This window comes from Elgaria multicarinata, chromosome 5, assembly GCF_023053635.1.
Source record: "Elgaria multicarinata webbii isolate HBS135686 ecotype San Diego chromosome 5, rElgMul1.1.pri, whole genome shotgun sequence".
Taxonomy (NCBI): domain Eukaryota; kingdom Metazoa; phylum Chordata; class Lepidosauria; order Squamata; family Anguidae; genus Elgaria; species Elgaria multicarinata.
Genome location: NC_086175.1, coordinates 1,799,263 through 1,817,801, shown reverse-complemented (window position 1 = coordinate 1,817,801; position 18,539 = coordinate 1,799,263). Strand labels below are relative to the sequence as shown.

The 18,539-nt window shown below is 46.4% G+C and overlaps 1 protein-coding gene across 1 annotated transcript in view; it reads left to right on the top strand.

Annotated features, from left to right (window-relative positions):
* WDFY4 (WDFY family member 4) overlaps positions 1-18,539 on the top strand; it is a 213,579-nt gene that overhangs the window by 54,719 nt on the left and 140,321 nt on the right. The window contains exons 10-14 of the mRNA XM_063127391.1: positions 2,877-3,091; positions 8,569-8,684; positions 9,247-9,454; positions 11,692-11,768; positions 14,573-14,791. Coding sequence (XP_062983461.1) covers positions 2,877-3,091; positions 8,569-8,684; positions 9,247-9,454; positions 11,692-11,768; positions 14,573-14,791 — 835 coding nt within the window. The remainder of the gene's footprint in view (positions 1-2,876; positions 3,092-8,568; positions 8,685-9,246; positions 9,455-11,691; positions 11,769-14,572; positions 14,792-18,539) is intronic.

Here is an 18,539-nt window from a genome sequence, read left to right as displayed (position 1 = left end):
CCTGGAACACACCACTCCTACCAGTCAAGAAACCGGGCACCAACCAGTACAGACCAGTTCAAGATCTCCGCCTCGTTAACCAACAGACGAAAGACATTGCAGTCACAGTAGCAGACCCCTACTCCCTTATCGGATTGATACCGGGTGACAGCCTATGGTACTCGGTCATCGATCTCAAAGACGCCTTCTTCACGGTCCCCTTGCACCCTGATTCCCAGAAAATCTTCGCCTTCACGTGGGAACACCCCCGGACAGGACGAAAGAGACAATTCACTTGGTCCCGCCTCCCACAAGGGTTCAAGAATTCCCCGACTCTCTTTAGCCGCCAATTGGCCGGGGATTTGCAAAAATACCAGGAAGAAGTTGGCCTAGTCCTCCAATATGTAGATGATCTCCTTTTGCCCCGAAATACTGAAGAGACCTGCCTCCTTGACACCATCGCTCTGCTCAGACATCTGGAGACTGCAGGCTATCGTGCTAGTCAAGCCAAAGCCCAAATCTGCAAACAAGAAGTGACATATCTGGGCTTTATCATCAAGAACACCCGACTTTTAGCTGCCAGCAGGACCCAGGCAATCAATTGTATACCCCAGTCCCGGAACAAGAAGAAACTACGAGTTTTCTTGGGCATGGCAGGGTACTGCCGGATCTGGATCCTGAACTATGCCGCCCTGACACAGTCCCTCTATGAACTTCTGAAACAGAAAGTCCCTGAATACGGGACTCTAGACTGGACACCTGAAGCAAAAGAGAGCCTCCGGAATCTTAAATCAGCCCTTACCAGTCCACCCACTCTAGGACTACCTGATATCAGCAAGCCCTTCCACCTGTATGTAGACGAAAGAAAGGACACAGCTGTGGGCGTTCTGACCCAGAAAGTGGGTTCGTGGAATCGGCCTGTAGCATATTTAAGCAAGAATACTGATCCTGTGAGCAGAGGTTGGCCAGGATGTCTCCGATGTATTGGCCTGACAGTAAGTTACAGAGAGTTAACTTCGACACAGACAGCTGGAGCCAGGACTCTTGTTTATATTAGTAATCAAGGATGCAAGGACGCACACAAGGAGACATTCTCATACAGGGCATTATGACATTTTGCTTGGTGTGCAATGGATACTATACAGTTTCCTGTTAAAAATGGAGGTGGTTCTGCTAACAAGACCATTACCACGCTGAACCAAACTGTCTTGTCCTATTGGCCAAATCAAACCTTCATACCTCCTAATCGCCTATGGCCAAACACACTTCAGGCCAGATTAAATGCCATTCAAAAGAGTGCCTGGCCAGCCCCCAGAGGATTATATTGGATATGTGGGAAATATGCATATTCCGAGCTACCTGAACCCTGGGAAGGCACTTGTACCATAGGGGAGATCAGACCCTCTTTCTTCTTGATCCCTTTAACTGATGGGGTCCGCCTAGGTCATAGAGTTTATGATCGAAGGCGCAAAGATCTGACCAACATAAAAATTGGTGACTGGACGGATGAAGATTGGCTTCCTGAGCGAATAATCCAATCCTACGGACCTGCCACTTGGGCACAAGATGGCATGTTCGGTTACAGAACCCCAATATACATGCTAAACTGTATTATCCGTTTGCAAGCAGTATTAGAACTAATTACCAATGAGACTGCACGCGCTCTGAATGTTTTATCCAAAACCCAGACCCAGCTTAGAAATGCAGTATATCAGAACCGTTTGGCTTTAGATTATTTACTCGCCACGGAGGGGGGCGTTTGTGGGAAATTTAACCTCAGTAATTGTTGTTTGCAAATAGATGACAAGAAAGTCATCGAAGACATCACGAACCGAATGGTTAAGCTAGCCCATGTTCCAGTCCAGACGTGGAAAGGGTTTGAATGGGCTGAAGGCTTAGGCTCATGGTTCAGTTGGTTTGGTGGGCTAAAAGGGATGATCGGTATTGTTGTTATAGGAATTTTGTTATGCTTGCTGTTACCCTGTCTTATGCCAATGATTATACAAAGTTTGAAGGACATGATAGAGCAAATTGCAGACAAACATACTGCAGTGCACCTAATGGCCTTGCAGGATTACAGGCCAGTCCCTGTCAATGATGACACTCTGTAATAATGATAACACTCTGTGTCTTCGCTAAGAGTGTATCAAAGGGGGGAATGTGAGGGAACTGGCTATCATTTCTGGTTATGACCTTACCTTGGAGCCCGTGCTCTCTGCGCATGCCTGAGTTCCGGAGCGGACATTCCTGCCGAACAGGTTTGAACGGGTTTTGCCATGCTGCCAAGATGCGCGCGCAATTCCTTTGTGTAAGGTGTGTGCGCGCGCGGTCCCTTTAGATGAGGGGCGTGTATTCCTTTTGTATGAGGGGCGTGTATAAAAAGCCCCTCCTCCCAGTCCCCGGGGCAGCAGCCCGCGGACTCATCCCGTGCTGTTGTCTCGCTAGCGAATAAAGCTATCTGTTTGGACCAGAACTTTGGTGTGGCCTCCAGTTTTTCCGTAACAGTATGTGCCAAAGCAATCAGTTTTTGACTAACTTTGATATGTAGTAATTAATTGTTGATACTCTTTGAGAACAGAATTCCAGTAGTAATCAGCATTTGATAACTGACTTGAAATATAATCTAGTAATTTTTATTAACTTCATTAATTTATTGTGCCCAGAACAATCAAAATTTTGATTCTGAAAGCTGAATATTGAATTTTGGGGTGAGATTCCTACACTAAACTCTGAATTTCAAATTCTGAGAATATGACAAATTTAGACATGTTGTGGAATTTTGTTTCATTTTGTCTTTATCTTGTGCACATCACCTCAGTGCTGGTTGTCCTCAGAGAAAAGTAGCAATCTCTTTTTATATGTTCTTTCTCCTTCCCTCCCTTCCTGGGTTGTTTCAGTTATCATGGGAAATTCAATATGCTGTGGCTGATCATATTCAGTCCTTGATGAGGTTGGAGAAGAATCGCCAAGTGGCCTGTGGAACGGGTCTGCTGGACACCATTATCACATCCTGCCTTGATGTGCTGCATAATACCAACAGTCCTGTGCATCTACCGCTTATCAGGCTCTTCGAAAAGCTCGCATCCCAGTCCATTGAGCCTAATGCCTTAAGGTAATGTGTGTGTGTGTGTGTGTGTGTGTGTGTGTGTGTGTCTTTCGGGGAATTGGGTTCTGGTCATTTGGGGCACACGGTCAACCCCAGCCAATGAACCCCCTTCTGAGCAGAACACTCAGGAGAGGCAGAGCCTCCTCTAACCATTACTTTCCCCTTGGTGAGTGTCATCTCTGAGGCATCTTCCCATTTCAAAGACGTGTGGAGAATTGCTGAAGACTCGTCCATCACTCCATGGCCCCATTTATACGGTGACACTTTATCATGCAATTCCACTTAAAGCCAGATTTTCAGGCATTTGAATGTGATAATGGCTGCCAATTTGGAAGGATTTATTTATTTGGAAGGATTTATTTATTTATTTTATTTATTACATTTATATACCGCCCCACAGCCGAATTCCTGGAGGAGAAGGCTTTCAATGCCTACTAGTCGTGATGGCTATGTGCCATCTCCAATATCAGAGGCAGCAGTAAGCCTGAATGCATGGGTTGGAGAGTGCTGTTGCACCATGTCATGCTTGTGGGTCCTTGATTGACAGATGGTTGGCCACAGTGTGAACAGAGCGCTGGACTACATGGACCCTTGGTCTGATACAGCCTCAAGGCTCTTCTTAGGTTTTTATGCTCCTGCTGTGGCACACATAGCCAGTAAAGTAGCACATTTTTTAAAACAAACAAACATGTTCATGGGGCAAATAGCATCTGAATTCACATTAGTTCTGGGTTGGGTGGGGAAAGTTTCACAAGTAGAACAGAAAATTATCAATTGCATATGTGTGGTGCAGTGAATGAGTGAAGGCTTGCTCCCTATCCCTCTCTCTGCTCCTGTGCTCAATGAGTTGCAATTGAAGGCAATGAGTTACTTCTGAGTAGGTTGACCACAAGAAAAGGACAGAGCTTCTGTATCTTTAACAGTTGTATTGAAAAGGGAATTTCAGCAGGAGCCCGTCTACACCTGTCTAGATGAAACGTAACAAGTTGGCAGAGATGACGTCAGCAGTCACGTGATGCTGTTGTTGTTACGTTTCTTCTGACTTTTAAAACCGTTCCACTTTCTGTTAAAATAGTTTTAAAACTAACAATGTGCCCCAACCTTTCGTTGTATTCAATGCCGTCTTTCAAAGTCATGTCTCGTGACCATGGTCTTTGCTTCCTGATTAGGACAAGTGAGGGCTTTTCTAGGGGAGGGAGAGCTGGCACAACGCGACGAGGGGGAGGGGGAGGGGGAGGGAGGGCGGTGAAAGAGGGGACAGAGGCTTAATTTTTTAAAAAAACCGCTTATCTTTCGGGGCGCACGTGGCCCCTTTAAGACGCTGCAGGGCTTCCCTCGTCCCTACGCGTCGCCCCGCCTCCCTGCCGGCTTATCCCGGCAGGTCTAGCTCAGAGTCACCGGAAGAAGGAGGTTTACTTCAGAGCCGGTATGAGCATAATGAAGAACGTTCTAAAGAAGAGTGTGCCGGGGTAAAACGATAGAAGAAAAGGTATTTCAATTGACTGGGCTCAAGTTGCATTTTGTAACGTAGCAAGGGAGGACGCAACAATGCACTTAAACAACGGTGTAATGAATAGTGTAGATCCTGCCCTGGTGTCATTTGTATGCATGCAGCACCTGGTGAAATTCCCTCTTCATCACAACAGCTAACGCTGCAGGGGCTATACTAGAGTGACCACATACAAAAGAGGTCAAGGCACCTGAATTTCACCAGGCATTGCATGCATTGCAGAAGGCCTGTCCTCTTTTTCGTATGGTCACCCTACTTCTGAGTAGACATGTTTAGCCCACTCCTCTCCTCGTGTCCACCATTTTTTGGTGGGAGTAAGGGTCACTTGGCAGTGATTAGTTTTTAAACTCATTAAACTTAGAGCAGAGCTTTTTTAAAAAAAAAAAAAAAAATAGGCCAAGGAATTCTCCTGACCTGTCTCTCCATTCCTGTACTCAGGAAAGTGCAATCGAAGACCATGTTGATTCTGCGTAGACATGTTTAGCCTACTCCTCTCTTCACATCCAGCCTTCCATGATGCAACTTTCCCTTCTGTCAGTCAGTGCTGCTCCCCTCAACTCACTTCAAAACCAGCTGAGGTCACACAGGCTCCCAAACTGCACTGAAGCCGCTGCAAGGGGGAAATCTGTCAGAAAATGAACTTACAAAAAAGTACATTTTATGGCATGAAAACTAGTGCTGGTCCAAATCCTGCGCCCCTATTTTTTGGAACTTTCTCTCTCCCTGTGAAAGAGTTGTTTGTACCAAAAATTTCAACCACTCCATTTTCAGCATTTCATTGGGGATGGGGGGGGGGAATGAAAACTTGGTTGAAAGAGGCTGGGAGAGGTGAGAATTTAGGAGTTTTTCCCCCCTGGACAGAGGGACAGGGTTTCCACATACCGTTTTTTAAGTGTAGCCAGTTGCTTAGGGGGCTTCTTCCTATTTTTTAGTTTTGTTTTGTTTTTTAAAAAAAAACCACATCCCCCCTTCCCTCAGCATTTGGAAGAGCCCAGCAGTTCTTAGTGAATGCCTTTTGGAGACCATGTGACCTCTCCCTCTCCAATACTTAGGAATAACTCCTGGACTCCTGAAAATGGCTAAACAACTGGCTGCATTTAACAAGGTATGTGGAAACCCTGGCCCCTCCTCAAGGAGAAAATTCTCTGAAATTCTCACCTCTCCCAGACTCTTTTGCCCAAGTTTCCATTCCCCCCCCCCCCCACCACCACCCCTGAAATTTTGAAAATGGAATGGTTGGAATTTTCAGCCCAGCACTAATGAAAACCCACAGAGCTTTCTGCAGAGAGGGGGGTGCATCATGTACCATAATTGTCTGTGAGGCATGATAGAACCTGAGTAAATTCCCCCTGTAGAATGGCCTCATGTTTGCACAGTCTTGCTTTCCTGAATGAATGACTCAGGGAAGCAGTGCTTGCCTTAGCCCCAAATTGTTCATGAGGTGCTGATTCTGATCTGGTAGGTGTGACTCCTTTCATGCTGCTGAGTGAGAAGAAGTAGAAGAGAGATGCTATTTCCAACTTTGCATATGGAGCAGTGGGGACCAGAGGAATTTGTGGAGAGAGGAAGTGGCGATGGCTGGGCCATCCCTGATTTAAGGAACACATTGAGTCACAAGACATCTCAGTATGCCCTTGAGCAAAAGAGTCCTGTACATTAACCTCATCACTGCTTTCATTCACCTTCACTTAGTCATACATTCTTCCTCTTGCTTCAAGTCAGGATTAAGTCTATCCTAAGATCTTTTGTCAAAGATGCTTATCCTTAACATGAAGCTGTACATCATACTAGCAGACTCAACTCCACAGATGGAAGCATACCTTTTATCGATGGTGGGCATGGGTAAATTTTACCCTTCACTCATTTTGACAATCCTTGGATTGTGGGGGGTGGGGTGGATATTTTCAGGAAAGCACACTACATGCAAATGGAATGAAGATACCCACACATCCCTCCTCTACATGTGCTTATATTCTGCCAGCTGGAAAGCTTGTAGTGAGACATGCTCTTCCACCTCTGTATTTGTTTCTGTGAGCACTGGGTATTATTGCATGGGGGCACCATGCTTGCAAGTTCCTTCCATTCCAACAAAGTATTGGGTTATATATAAGTCTGATGGTTTTCATAGGAACCACTCTCCTGGAGGTTTGAATATATGAGTTGGGGTGGCCCAAAGCTTTGTTGGGATTTCTACCTCCAGTTCCTTATTCAGGAACACATATTTTGGGTATTGTTGGCATACTTGATAGTGCCTTGTGCCCAAAGCATTGTGATGAATGCAATGATAAGTCGGTTCATAGAGGACAGATTACTCTGGGGGGGTTGGGTGTATGGTTTGGGGTGCCTAAAACTTATTGTGAAGCACACATTGCTAGTTCTCTATTCATTTCTACGTAAGTGGCATATATTGGCATAGGGTGCCATGCTTGACAGTGTCTTGAATCCAAATGAAGTGTTGGGGGAGACATGATGCTATGACACTTCTTTGGAGATTATGGAGTATAATCAAGTGTGATCCAAAGCTTATTGTGGGGGTACATTTCTTCATTTCTGCGAATATTGGGTTAAATGGGCATTGTGGCGCCATTCTTGGCAGTGACTTGTGCCTCCAACAAAACATTGGGCTGGATGTGAGACTGTGGCGTAGAGGCCACTTCTCCTGAGATTTGGGTATATGATTGTGGGTGGCCCAAAGCTTATTTTGGGATGCATAACCCCTGATCCTTATTCATTCATACATATTTTTGCTATTATTGGCATGGTGGAAGTACATTTTACATTGGCTTGTGCCGAAGTGCACAATTTTAGGCTTAACCTGTCTGCTAGCAATAGTATATTCTATTCCTCTCTGTCCACCACACAGAGGAGAGGGCAGATGGTGGTGACTGCTTCTTCTTGCTGCTTGCTGCTTTCTCATTGTCTCAAATGACCGGCAACAGTGAAAAGGGGTAGCAACACCTCTCTCGCCTGTCCGTGGCCATTTCTACACCTGCCCGGTGTAGAGGGAGGGAGGGGGGAGGATATTGCGATAACCTGATTGGGAGATCCTCCCCTTAGTCCACATATGGGTGCAACATCCTGGGAGGAAGGAGAGTGTTGCGCCCACCATTTTTTTAAATGGAGCTGAGCACACATGTGCTCCAATGAAAAGTGAGTTGTTGTTTTTTAAAAAAGGCTGACCCTGCTCCCCCCCCCCGATTCCTCCCAGTCCAGTTCCTTCCCTCTACTGCTCCTCGCTACTTGCAGGGAGGAGGGAAGAAGCTGGGACGGGCGGCCACACCTCCCACAGGAGGAATCAGATTTTCCCAGGGAGTACTAATCCCTGGGAAAACCCATTCTCATCCCTCCTTCCACCCAGGAGTCCCGGTGCATCATTTGGACACTCAGGGACTTAGCCATGACCAGCCCGCATTTTCGGGCTGGTGTAGAAATGGCCCTTATCTCTGAGCAGCAGTGGCTGCTGCTGCTCCTAGCTGCCATTGCAGTCCAATCGATACTCTCTGTCCTATTCTTCTATGCAGTAGAGGAGGAGGAGTGGTAGCAGTGCCACAGGGATACTGGATATGAGGAAGAACCCCAAGGAAGCATTTTGCTGAAGGTCCCCCAAAACCTGGAACTCATCTTGGTAGAACCTCCAAAATGATTCTATACTAGCAGAGATTAGAAAGATGCTCTGCCTGAGACATTGGAGAGATGCTGGCAGACAAAGCACACAATTCTAGTCTATGTGGTCCAATGCAATTAACACTTTGATTCTCTGCCTGCATGGTGTCTGTTTCCAGTCCAGATCTGTGAAAGTTGTAGTTATGAAGATACTGAAATACAGTACAATCAAGCTATCAGGAGTCTCTTCAAACCAGAATGTTGAAAGGCCCCGAAATTAAGGGTATGCAATACTTTGGTTAGGCTGCCCCTGTTACATTTGGTTGATTATGGGGCTGAGATCTCCTTTCCTTTGTCTTGCCTCTTTCAGACAGTTTCTTTGTCTCAGAACATCATCCCTACCTGTAACATCTGGGCCCTGTGCAAGTCAGTCTACAGCTTCTCTGAGCCACAGAAGTGGCTCATGTCAAGGATCTTGGGATGAAGGTGAGAGACGTTGACTACAGGATGTTCTGTGAAATTGTGGTCAGAATTAAATTATTGGGTGGAGCTAACTGTCTTCCTGACTGTCCTTTGACTGTAGTAGTGTTCTCTCCCTGGCTGATGCAACATCTCATTGGAGTAATTGCCCTGGAGAGATGGCATGCAACATGGCCATATTACTTTTACTTAGGAAATGAAAGCTGAACTTCAGTAAAATCCAACAAGGATTTGGAAGGGAAGCTGTAAATCATAAGAAAAGGCAGTCTTGTTTTCCATCTGGTTCAGCACCCAAATTTTGAACACACACTTTTGTCGCTTCCATTTATTTAGACATTTTCCCTCCTTTGATTTCAAAGCAGTGTAAGTAGTTCACTCATATGTAATCTGGTCAGATTTCCTAGTGATTGAAATTATACTGTTTGGTCCTCAGATCAAGGCCCTTAACTCACAGCTGAGAAATGCTTTGCTGGTGCTCCTGTAGCTACTTCTCTTCTTCCCTTGTTGTACCAGTCAATGGCAGAACTTAAGATCTACAGAAGTTAATACTGTGCCCTTGCTTTTACAGGTTCAGAAGCAGTAATACTTAATGATTCTGCCAATCATCATCAAACATCCTTCGGCACACACACAGCCTGGATATCTAATAGCTCTGCAATGGCTCTCCAAGCAGCCATGAGTCTGGTTTCCATGACAACGCCACACAGCCTTCAGCCACAGACCACCTACTTAGACCCTTCATTTGTGGAATTTGATATGTCTATTGAAGGATATGGGTATCTCATTTGCTCATACTTCTCTTTGTGTTCCTCAGCTTGGCATTAACATCTTCTGCCTCCAAACCTATGCATTTCCTGTTCAGGGCTAGCTCAACCATGAAGTGGGGGTGACTCTGCTACCTCAGGTGACAGTGGATTGCATGTCCCCATCGGACAATGGGAGGGAGGGATGACTGCCCACTGCTGCTGCTGCCAGGAGGGCTGTATGCTCTGCTGCCCTATGTCTCACTCTGAGGACTTCTTAGACTGAGACATAAGGCATGGATGGCCACTCTGGAGAGCACGGGTGGTCATCTACCTGTGGCTGCAGCAGGAGAATAGTTGGTGTGGCTCTCTGCTACCATCGTCTGCCCTATGCCTTATTCTGAGCACTTCAGAGTGAGGCAGAGGGTGGGCAGCTCCTCCATAGAAGCCGTGCCACCCTTGTGCAGCAAATGCCACAGCAATAAAGAGGGCTCTTGCAGCTTTCCAGCCAGGGACCAACAAAGCAGGACATGGTGCAACAGCACCCTCCCACCCATGTTCCCCAGCAACTGGTGCACACAGGCTTACTGCCTCGAATACTAGTGATAGCACACAACCGTCAGCGCTAGTAGCCATTGATAGCCTTCACCTCCAGGAATTTATCCAACCCCTTTTTAAAGCCATCAAAATTGGAGCCCATCACTACATCTTGTGGTAGTTAGTGAGTTCCATAATTTAACTATGCGCTGTGCAAAGAAGTGCTTCCTTTCATTTGCCCTGGATGTCCCACCAATCAGCTTCATAATATTTTGAGAGAGGGAGCAAAATGCCTCCCTATCCACATTCTACACACCATGCCTAATTTTGTACACCTCTATCAGGTCTCCCCTTAGCCTCCTTCTTTTCCAAGCTCAACAATCCCAGTTGTTGTAACCTTCTCTCGCAGGGGAGATGCTCCAGCACAAAGCACTGCCCCTTGGAGTGCCACCAGCCCAATGCCTGGCTTTCTGAGGATTCCTCACAGGGCAAGATGTCAGGCAGCTGGGCTCTTTGGGAAGCTCCGCCAGCTGCTTCCTGAAAAGCAGATAGTGCAGCTGTCCAGAGAGCCTGCCCAGCTGACATGCCTCACTGCGAGGGGTCATTCCTCATAGCGAGGCCACAGAGAGAAGGCAGCCCTGGAGACCGCCTCTGCTGCTGGCCAGGTGCTTGGCCTCCCACCTCAGGCAGCAGCAGGTCTTGCACCAGTCCTGATCCTGTTCAATGGAACAGCATGGCAAGTAGTTTCACTGTTCTGTCACAGGCCAGCTGAGAAGCAAATTGCTTCTTTAGAGGAACAAAATTGGTAATGCAGCTGATCCAACGCAATCCCATGAGCATAGGCAGACTTCTCCATCCATTCCTATATTGCTGCCAGCTTTGCAGTATGTAATGGGAAGTGTGTCCGCATGCCCCCTGTGACTGAGCTGAATAAGGAAATGCTTGCAAATGCAGGGCCTGCATATATGTGCATGAAAACCCAGTGAGGACACGGATCCTCTGAATTAGGGCTACTGCCGTGTAGGATTATGCAGCCTCTTGGGTTTGCATAGAAATGTTCATATTAAAGAATGGAAAGGATGCTAATTTGCAGCTACATGTTGGTACCTATGGAGATGCTGATGCAAATACTATGATGACAACAACAACAAATTAGGAATGGGTGGATCAGTCTATTTTTAGTTCATGTCAGTTTTGCAAGTGTTCATTAATAAGTCTGTTCTGTCCTATTCCCACAACAATCTGTGATTTTTTAAAAAACATGAAAATGTATATTTTTAAAATATTTTTTTCTCAAATTTAGCATTTTTGAATGTATTTTATCATAAAATATACCTTTTGGCATGTATCTTATCCTAAAATGCATTTTTCCCATCATCCTAAAATATGAATTTTATGTTGAACCGCCCAGGGAACTTCAGTTATTGGGCGGTATAAAAATGCAATAAATAAATAAAATCTGGTATGTTTGAGCAGCTTTCTCCAATTATTCTTCAGTTTACCACCAACCTCTGACAATATGAGAAGAGGTATAAAAAGTCTTCAAAGGGAGTCTTCTGTGTAACATCATATGATAAATGAATAATAATAGGGATTATGGAGGGAAGAGCAAGAACAAGGTCAGAGTTTACTCTGGGACAGAAGACTTAACTTCCTATTGAGTTAAATCTTTATTATTGGCATTTATCTTTGTTTGTTTGTAAGAAGACACCCAATATTGATTTCTTTTTCAGCTGTTTGTTTCTCCCAACATTGGCTACTGTTCTGGGACCCAACACTGAATACTCCATCTCAGGAGGAACTGGAAAAGGTATATGTTTCTAGATGAACACAAAGTCCACTGCAAACTATGAGAAAGGCTTAAAGGAAATGGGGAATTTGAGGTCTATTACCTATGCTCTTCTTGACCCTTCCTGGATAATTTGAGCTGATGTGGGTCTTCATGGTGCTAATGCCTCTCCAAGGGTGGGCATGGCTTCTTCTACCTTAAAAGAGGTGGGGGTATAATCCCTTCTGAAACCTCCACCCCTAGATCTAATGAATCTGAACAGCTATCATCCAGTATTGAACTTGCCATTTCTAATCAAAGTATTGGAGGTGGTAGTGAAGTCTCAGTTCCAGGTTGTTCTGGTCTATACTGATTGTTTAGCATTAGTTTTGGAGCGGCTACTGCCACAAAGATATATTCAATACATAAACATCAGTAAGCAGAACGCCCCTGCTGTAGGAAATCTCAGAGTTCTTTCTCCGCTGTGGCACTCCGGTTGTGGAATGAGCTCCCCAGGGGGGTCCACCTGGCGCCTACACTGTACTGCTTTCGTCGCCAGCTGAAGACCTTTTTATTCTCTCAGTATTTTAACACTTTATTTATTTATTTATTTATTTATTACATTTCTATACCGCCCAATAGCCGGAGCTCTCTGGGCGGTTCACAAAAATTTTAATTTTAATTTTAACTTAATTTTAACTTAAATTTAAATTTTACTGTTTTAACTCTGTATTTTAATCTTATATCAATTTTGCTGCGTGGTTTTATCCTGGTTGTGCTTTTTATACTGTATTTTGTACTTGTGCTTTTAACCTGTTGGTTGTTTTATTGTGGTTTTAATTTTTGTGAACCGCCCAGAGAGCTTCAGCTATTGGGCGGTATAAAAATGTAATAAATAAATAAATAAATAAAATCAAACTTAAACAAGCAATTTGGGGAAAAGTTGTCACAGAAGCTGTGTGTAGGGGCCAGGCACTCCGTACCACTTTTCTACTCCAATTGTTACGGAGGCTTGGTGCTGAGTACTCATGCTCGACAACATGGATCTGCTGCCACTGTGTGTAATTTTTCCCATAGACTTGTAGGGCTAGAATGGTCCCAAGGAAATCTCACCCAACCCCCTCCCTGCCTTAGGCTTAGGCACCTTTATACATTCACTTATGTCCTTACAATGCATTGATATAAACCATTCAGTGGTGCCCAGAAGCAGGGGTGGGAGTGAGAATACATATCAGGTGTCTTCAACATTTTTGAGCTGGTGAACAAATGTGGAATTTTGAGAGATCATAGAATAGTAGAGTTGGAAGGGGCCTATCAGGCCATTGAGCCCAACCCCCTGCTCAATGCAGGAATCCACCCTAAAGCATCCTGACAGATGGTTGTTCAGATGCCTCTTGAATGCCTCTAGTGTGGAAGAGCCCACAACCTCCCTAGGTAACTGGTTCCATTGTTGTCGTACTGCTCTAACAGTCAGGAAATTTTCCTGATGTCCAGCTGAAATCTGGCTTTCTGTAACTTGAGCCCATTATTCTGTGTCCTGCACTCTGGGATGATCGAGAACAGATGCTGGTTCCAAAAAAGATTCCATGGGCATTGTGGTGCCCAGAGGTGCCATGTTAGGGACCCCAGGCATGCTTGATAAGAAGGGAGGCTTTGGAGGCTCTGTTGGTACCTGCCACTCTGAAGAAGTTTCATTTCTAGATCTGGAAGACCTTATTATTGTTGTGGAGTTCTTAGAGTAAACTTGTTCAGTGCTCTTCATCAAGCTCTCCATCTACTCTTGTGGTGAAAGTGAGGTTGTGCTCTCCAGATACGTAATGCCTTGTTTCTTTGTGAAACTCAATCCAGACAAGACGGAGGTACTGTTAGCGGGTGGTTCATCTGTCCGGATAGGTGATGTTTGCCCTGTCCTGGACGGGGTTGCACTCCCCCTAAAGGATCAGGTCCGTAGTTTGGGGGTGCTCTTGGATCCAGAACTGTCACTTGAGGCACAGGTGAACTCAGTGGCAAAGAGCACCTTTTATCAGCTCAGGCTGATATACCAACTGCGCCCTTATCTGGACAGAGATAGCCTAGCTACAGTTATCCATGCTCTGATAACCTCTCATTTGGATTACTGCAATGCGTTATACGTGGGGCTGCCTTTGAAAACGGTCCGGAAACGTCACCTGGTACAAAACAGGGCAGGACGGTTACTAACAGGGACTGGCCAACGAGACCACATCACGCCAGTCCTTTTCCAGCTTCATTGGCTGCCAGTCCAGGTCCGGGCCCAATTCAAAGTGCTGGTATGAATATTTAAAGCCCTAAACAGCTTGGGGCCAGGCTATCTGAAGGAATGCCTCCTCCCATATGTACCCGCCCGGACCCTAATGTCATCTTCAGGGGTCCTTCTCCACGAGCCCCTGCCAAAGGAAGTGAGGCAGGTGGCTACCAGGAGGAGGGCCTTCTCTGCTGTGGCACCCCGGCTGTGGAATGAGCTCCCTAAGGAGGTTCGCTTGGCACCTACATTATATGCTTTTAGACGCCAGGTGAAGACCTTTTTATTCTCCCAGCATTTTAACAATCTATAAATACATTTTAACGTGGTGTTTTAAATTCGTAATTTTGCATTGCTGCTGTTTTTATCTGGTTGAGCTTTTATATTGTATTTTATATTATGGTTTTATACTGTTGTTTTATACTTTGAATGTTTTTAATTTTTGTGAACCGCCCAGAGAGCTCCGGCTATTGGGCAGTATAGAAATGTAATAAATAAATAAATTTGTCCCTCAGAATAACTTTGTGTCCCATGGAAGTGGGAAGCTGCAGTTGTGCCTGACCTATACTGTGCTTTCTGCCTCTAGGTGCCAGGGCATTCCCCCCATTGGATGGGTTGACTTTCTCCTCCTGGTTTCTGATAAGCAAGATGGGTTCAGTTCACCATACCCACCCATTGCGTTTCCTTACTGTGGTGCGTCACATGGCAAGGACAGAAGAAGAATTCGTATGCTTCGCAGTGAACTTTTCTCCTATGAACAATTGCCTGAACATCTCTACTGAGGAAGTGATATTCCAGCCTCTAGGTAAGGCTTTTAATTGAAAATGTGTAATAAACTTCACGGACATAACTGCATGGATTCCTGAAACCTGATGGTGTCTGGGTTCACAAAGTAACTTGCATTCTCAGTCAACTGGCAAGAGAGCAAGCACCAAAACTGATTCTGTCCGCCAGCAGAAGGCAGGGCCATCAAGTGTTTGGAAAGGAAAGGAACCTCTCGTGCCAGCACTGAGTCATTACTGACTCTTGGAGGGACACCAGATTTCGCTGACGTTTTCTTGACAGGCCTTATAGCAGGGTGGTTTGCCGTTGCCTTCCCCAGCCGTGATTACCTTTCCCCCAGCTAACTGGGTACTCATTTTACCGACCTCGGGAGGATGGAAGGCTGAGTCGACCCGAGCCAGCTGCCTGAAACCAGCTTCCACTGGGATCGAACTCAGGCCGTGGGGAGAGTTTCAGCTACAGAAACTGCTGCTTTACCGCTCTGTGCCACACGAGACTCCATCAAGTGTTTGCCTTTCTGTTAAAGAGTTCCTACCAGTTTCTAGCTGACCAGAGCAGTTTCTCTTTGCAGCTCCTGATGTTCAGGCCCAGGGCTGAAGCCAGGTTTTGTTCTTCTTTTCATTTCTTCACTTGCCCTTCATTTTTAATTTGACTGTCTCCCACCTAACACTGCAAGGCAGAATAGAGGGAGCTATTGGGACAAGCAACAACCCCTGGGCACTGGAGTGCCTCAAGACACCACTGCCCTCATCATTGGCATTTTAGGCACTCCTCTCCCCCAGGAGGAAGCACATGGAATACTCCTTGGCTAAGTGGAGCCATCCTCATTTCTGGCCAATGCTGCATTCCTTGCACCTGTTGGGAAAGAGGCAGCAGCGGCATCCCAGGCAACAGGAAGAGGTGGAGAATACAGAATAGTCTCTCTCGCCATCTGGGAGGGAGGAGGTTAGCTATCTGATGGGCTAATATTCCCCTCCCTCCTCCCTCCCCTGCCCCAGTAGTTCTGAGGAACAAAGGAACAAGGCCCACTGAAAGAACTAAGGGCTCCATCACACCAGAGTTTTAGTGCACTCTCGCCATCCCTGGTGTGCGGATTTGCAGCACGGATTTGCCTGTCCTGCTGACACTCTGCCTCTTCCCCAGCCTTTCCTAGAATGCCTAAAATCTGGATTATTTTCCCTAGGCGTGTTTAATGTGCTCTTAACCCTCCATGTAGTGCTTAACTCTCATGTTTCCCTTTGTTGTGGTCGTGTGCAATGATGGGAGCCTTGCTGTTGGCTTGAATGGATTTGCATCAGGTCCTCGCAGGGAAAAGCGATCTCTCCCAGCAGCTGGCTCCAAGCCTCAATAGAAAACCCAAACTTTGCATCCCAGTCTCAAAGAGCTTCATCCCACGTACCTGTTTCCCTCAAATTATCCCCTACAGCGCTAAGCTGTCGCCGTTGTTGTTGTTGTTGCTACCGGGTGGCTAGATCCTTTGCATAACAGGAAATGGGTTTAAGGGGGAAAATGTAAAAAAAATATAAAAAATCAAGGGATGACCCAATCTGATTCAAATTTGGTATGCTTAAAGCTCTCCTTAATATCTATTACTGTGCCAATGTTGATGTCTTTCTCTTTAAAACTTACACAGATGTAAACATTTGTTTAATTTTTCTTCAAATCCTGCTCCTGTGCCCCAGTGACCACTCAGAAAACAACAAATGATACGCTCAAAAACTAGTAGCAAAATATTGCACTTCTTTTGGTTATCTTTAAAGACTACGCAGTTGTAAGAATTTGTTTAATTTTTCTTCCAATCCTGCTTCTGCGCCCCAGTGGCCGCTCGGATGATACACTTGAAAACTAGAATCAAAATACGGCGAGTCTTTTGCTTTTATAGCACAATTAGCATGGGAGTACTTCACAGTCAAAGCAGATTATAAGCTGGAAAACTTCGGAGTCCTTTGCACGCAATTTGCAGTGATTGCACAGTATAACACTGGTGTGATAAAGCTCTCTATCAGGTTTTTAAAATCATACGACACCTGAATATCTACAGAGACAGGATTGTACTTCCTCCATGCCCCCAAAAGAGCCAGACTAAAGGGTCGTTCCATTTTTGCCGGGCAGAAAGGCGGTCTGGTTGAAGTACTCATCTGACAGGACCTGCTTGTATATGTCTTGTTAAGGTGGGGAGGAGCAAACAAGCGAAAGAGCAGCATATTCAGGTGAAAGGGACCATAAGCTTGACACGCTTATGCATCAGAGGTGTGGGGGGGGGGGGGGAAGTGGAGGGAAAGCATGGATTTTTTTTTAACATGTAGTCGAACTCTAAGTATCTGGAAAACATCACAGACCATTCAATTCAGACTGTTGACCAGTTATACTGACCAGGACAATTAAGGAAAACTGTGCAATCTAGCCCTCAGTCTTTAAGCTGAATTTACTTAATATTTTGAATTTCATAGTGGCTGGTGCTGTTCCAGGGAGCTCTTAGTTTTCTCCCAAAAAGCAGCCCTTCCCAAGGTAAAAAATATGCGACTTGATTATGCACCATTGCAAAAGAGTAGCGATAAACATTTTTTTAAAAAATTACAACAATGTACACATTTCAAGATCCCCCAAATATTAATATTTTGCACAGAATACAATTTAAGCAAATGGCGGAATCCTGAGAAAATGCTTAAATTGCAGCCAAAAAGAATGCTTAAAGTTATTCAGACATGTTGGCCAGGGCTGGCCAGCCACATCCTTTTGGGAAGACCATTTTGGGAATGTTCTGAATAGGGAAAAATAATCAGAGAAAGGGGAAACCTCTTTTGTTCCTAGCTAAGGATGAGGGAATCCAGGTTTCTCTATGTAAAGGACAGACCTTGGCCTTTGCTAGACCAGGGGTTAGCGCGGTGCGAGGCCCGTGCTCGTCCCTGTGTGTCCAAATGACGCACAGGGGATCCCGGCCTCAGCCAGGGCTCGAGCCGCCCTGGCACCGTGCTAACCAGAACCACCTGTAGCGCGGTTCTTCCCGCGGTCCTGGCCTCAGGTTGGGCTGAGGCCAGGACCGCGCGTGTGTGGATTGGTCCGCCGCTTTTCCCGGCTACCACACTTACGCACGAGTAGCTGGGAAAAGTGGTGGATGGGTCGTCAAGTCCCTGGTCTCCGTTTCCCGCCCCCCCCATGTCCCCGGCCTGTGTTGGCCTCCGCTGCCGAGTCCCTGGCCTGTGATACCCGGCACTGCCATGTCCCCAAGCCGGGCATCACAGGCCAGGGACTCGGTGGTGGAGGCCAACACAGGCCGGGGACATGGGGGGAGGGTGGCCATCACAGGCCGGGGACATGGGGGGGCAGGAAACGGGGGCTGGGGACATCGGGGGGAAATGGAGGCCGGGGACATGGGGGGGTGGGAAACGGAGGCCGGGGACATCGGGGGGGGGAACAGAGGCTGGGGGCATGGGGGCATGGGGGTGGGAAACGGAGGTCGGGGACATCGGGGGGGCGGGGAAGGAGAACGGGGCCGGGGGACATCAGGCGGGGGATCGGACATTGTGGGTAGGGGGGTGGGTAGGGGAAGGAGAATGGGGCCGGGGGGTGGGGGAGAAGGAGACTTAAAAAAACAAAAAACCTACTTACCTTTCATGGCTCCTGCGCTGTTGCTGCCTCTTTAAAAATAATAATAAAAAGGTGGCCGCAACAGCTCTCCTCCAGAGCTCGTCACGGCTCACGTCTGAATAAGGGCGAGATCTCGCGTTATTCATAACGCGAGTTCTCCCCTCCTCTCCCCCGGATTTTCG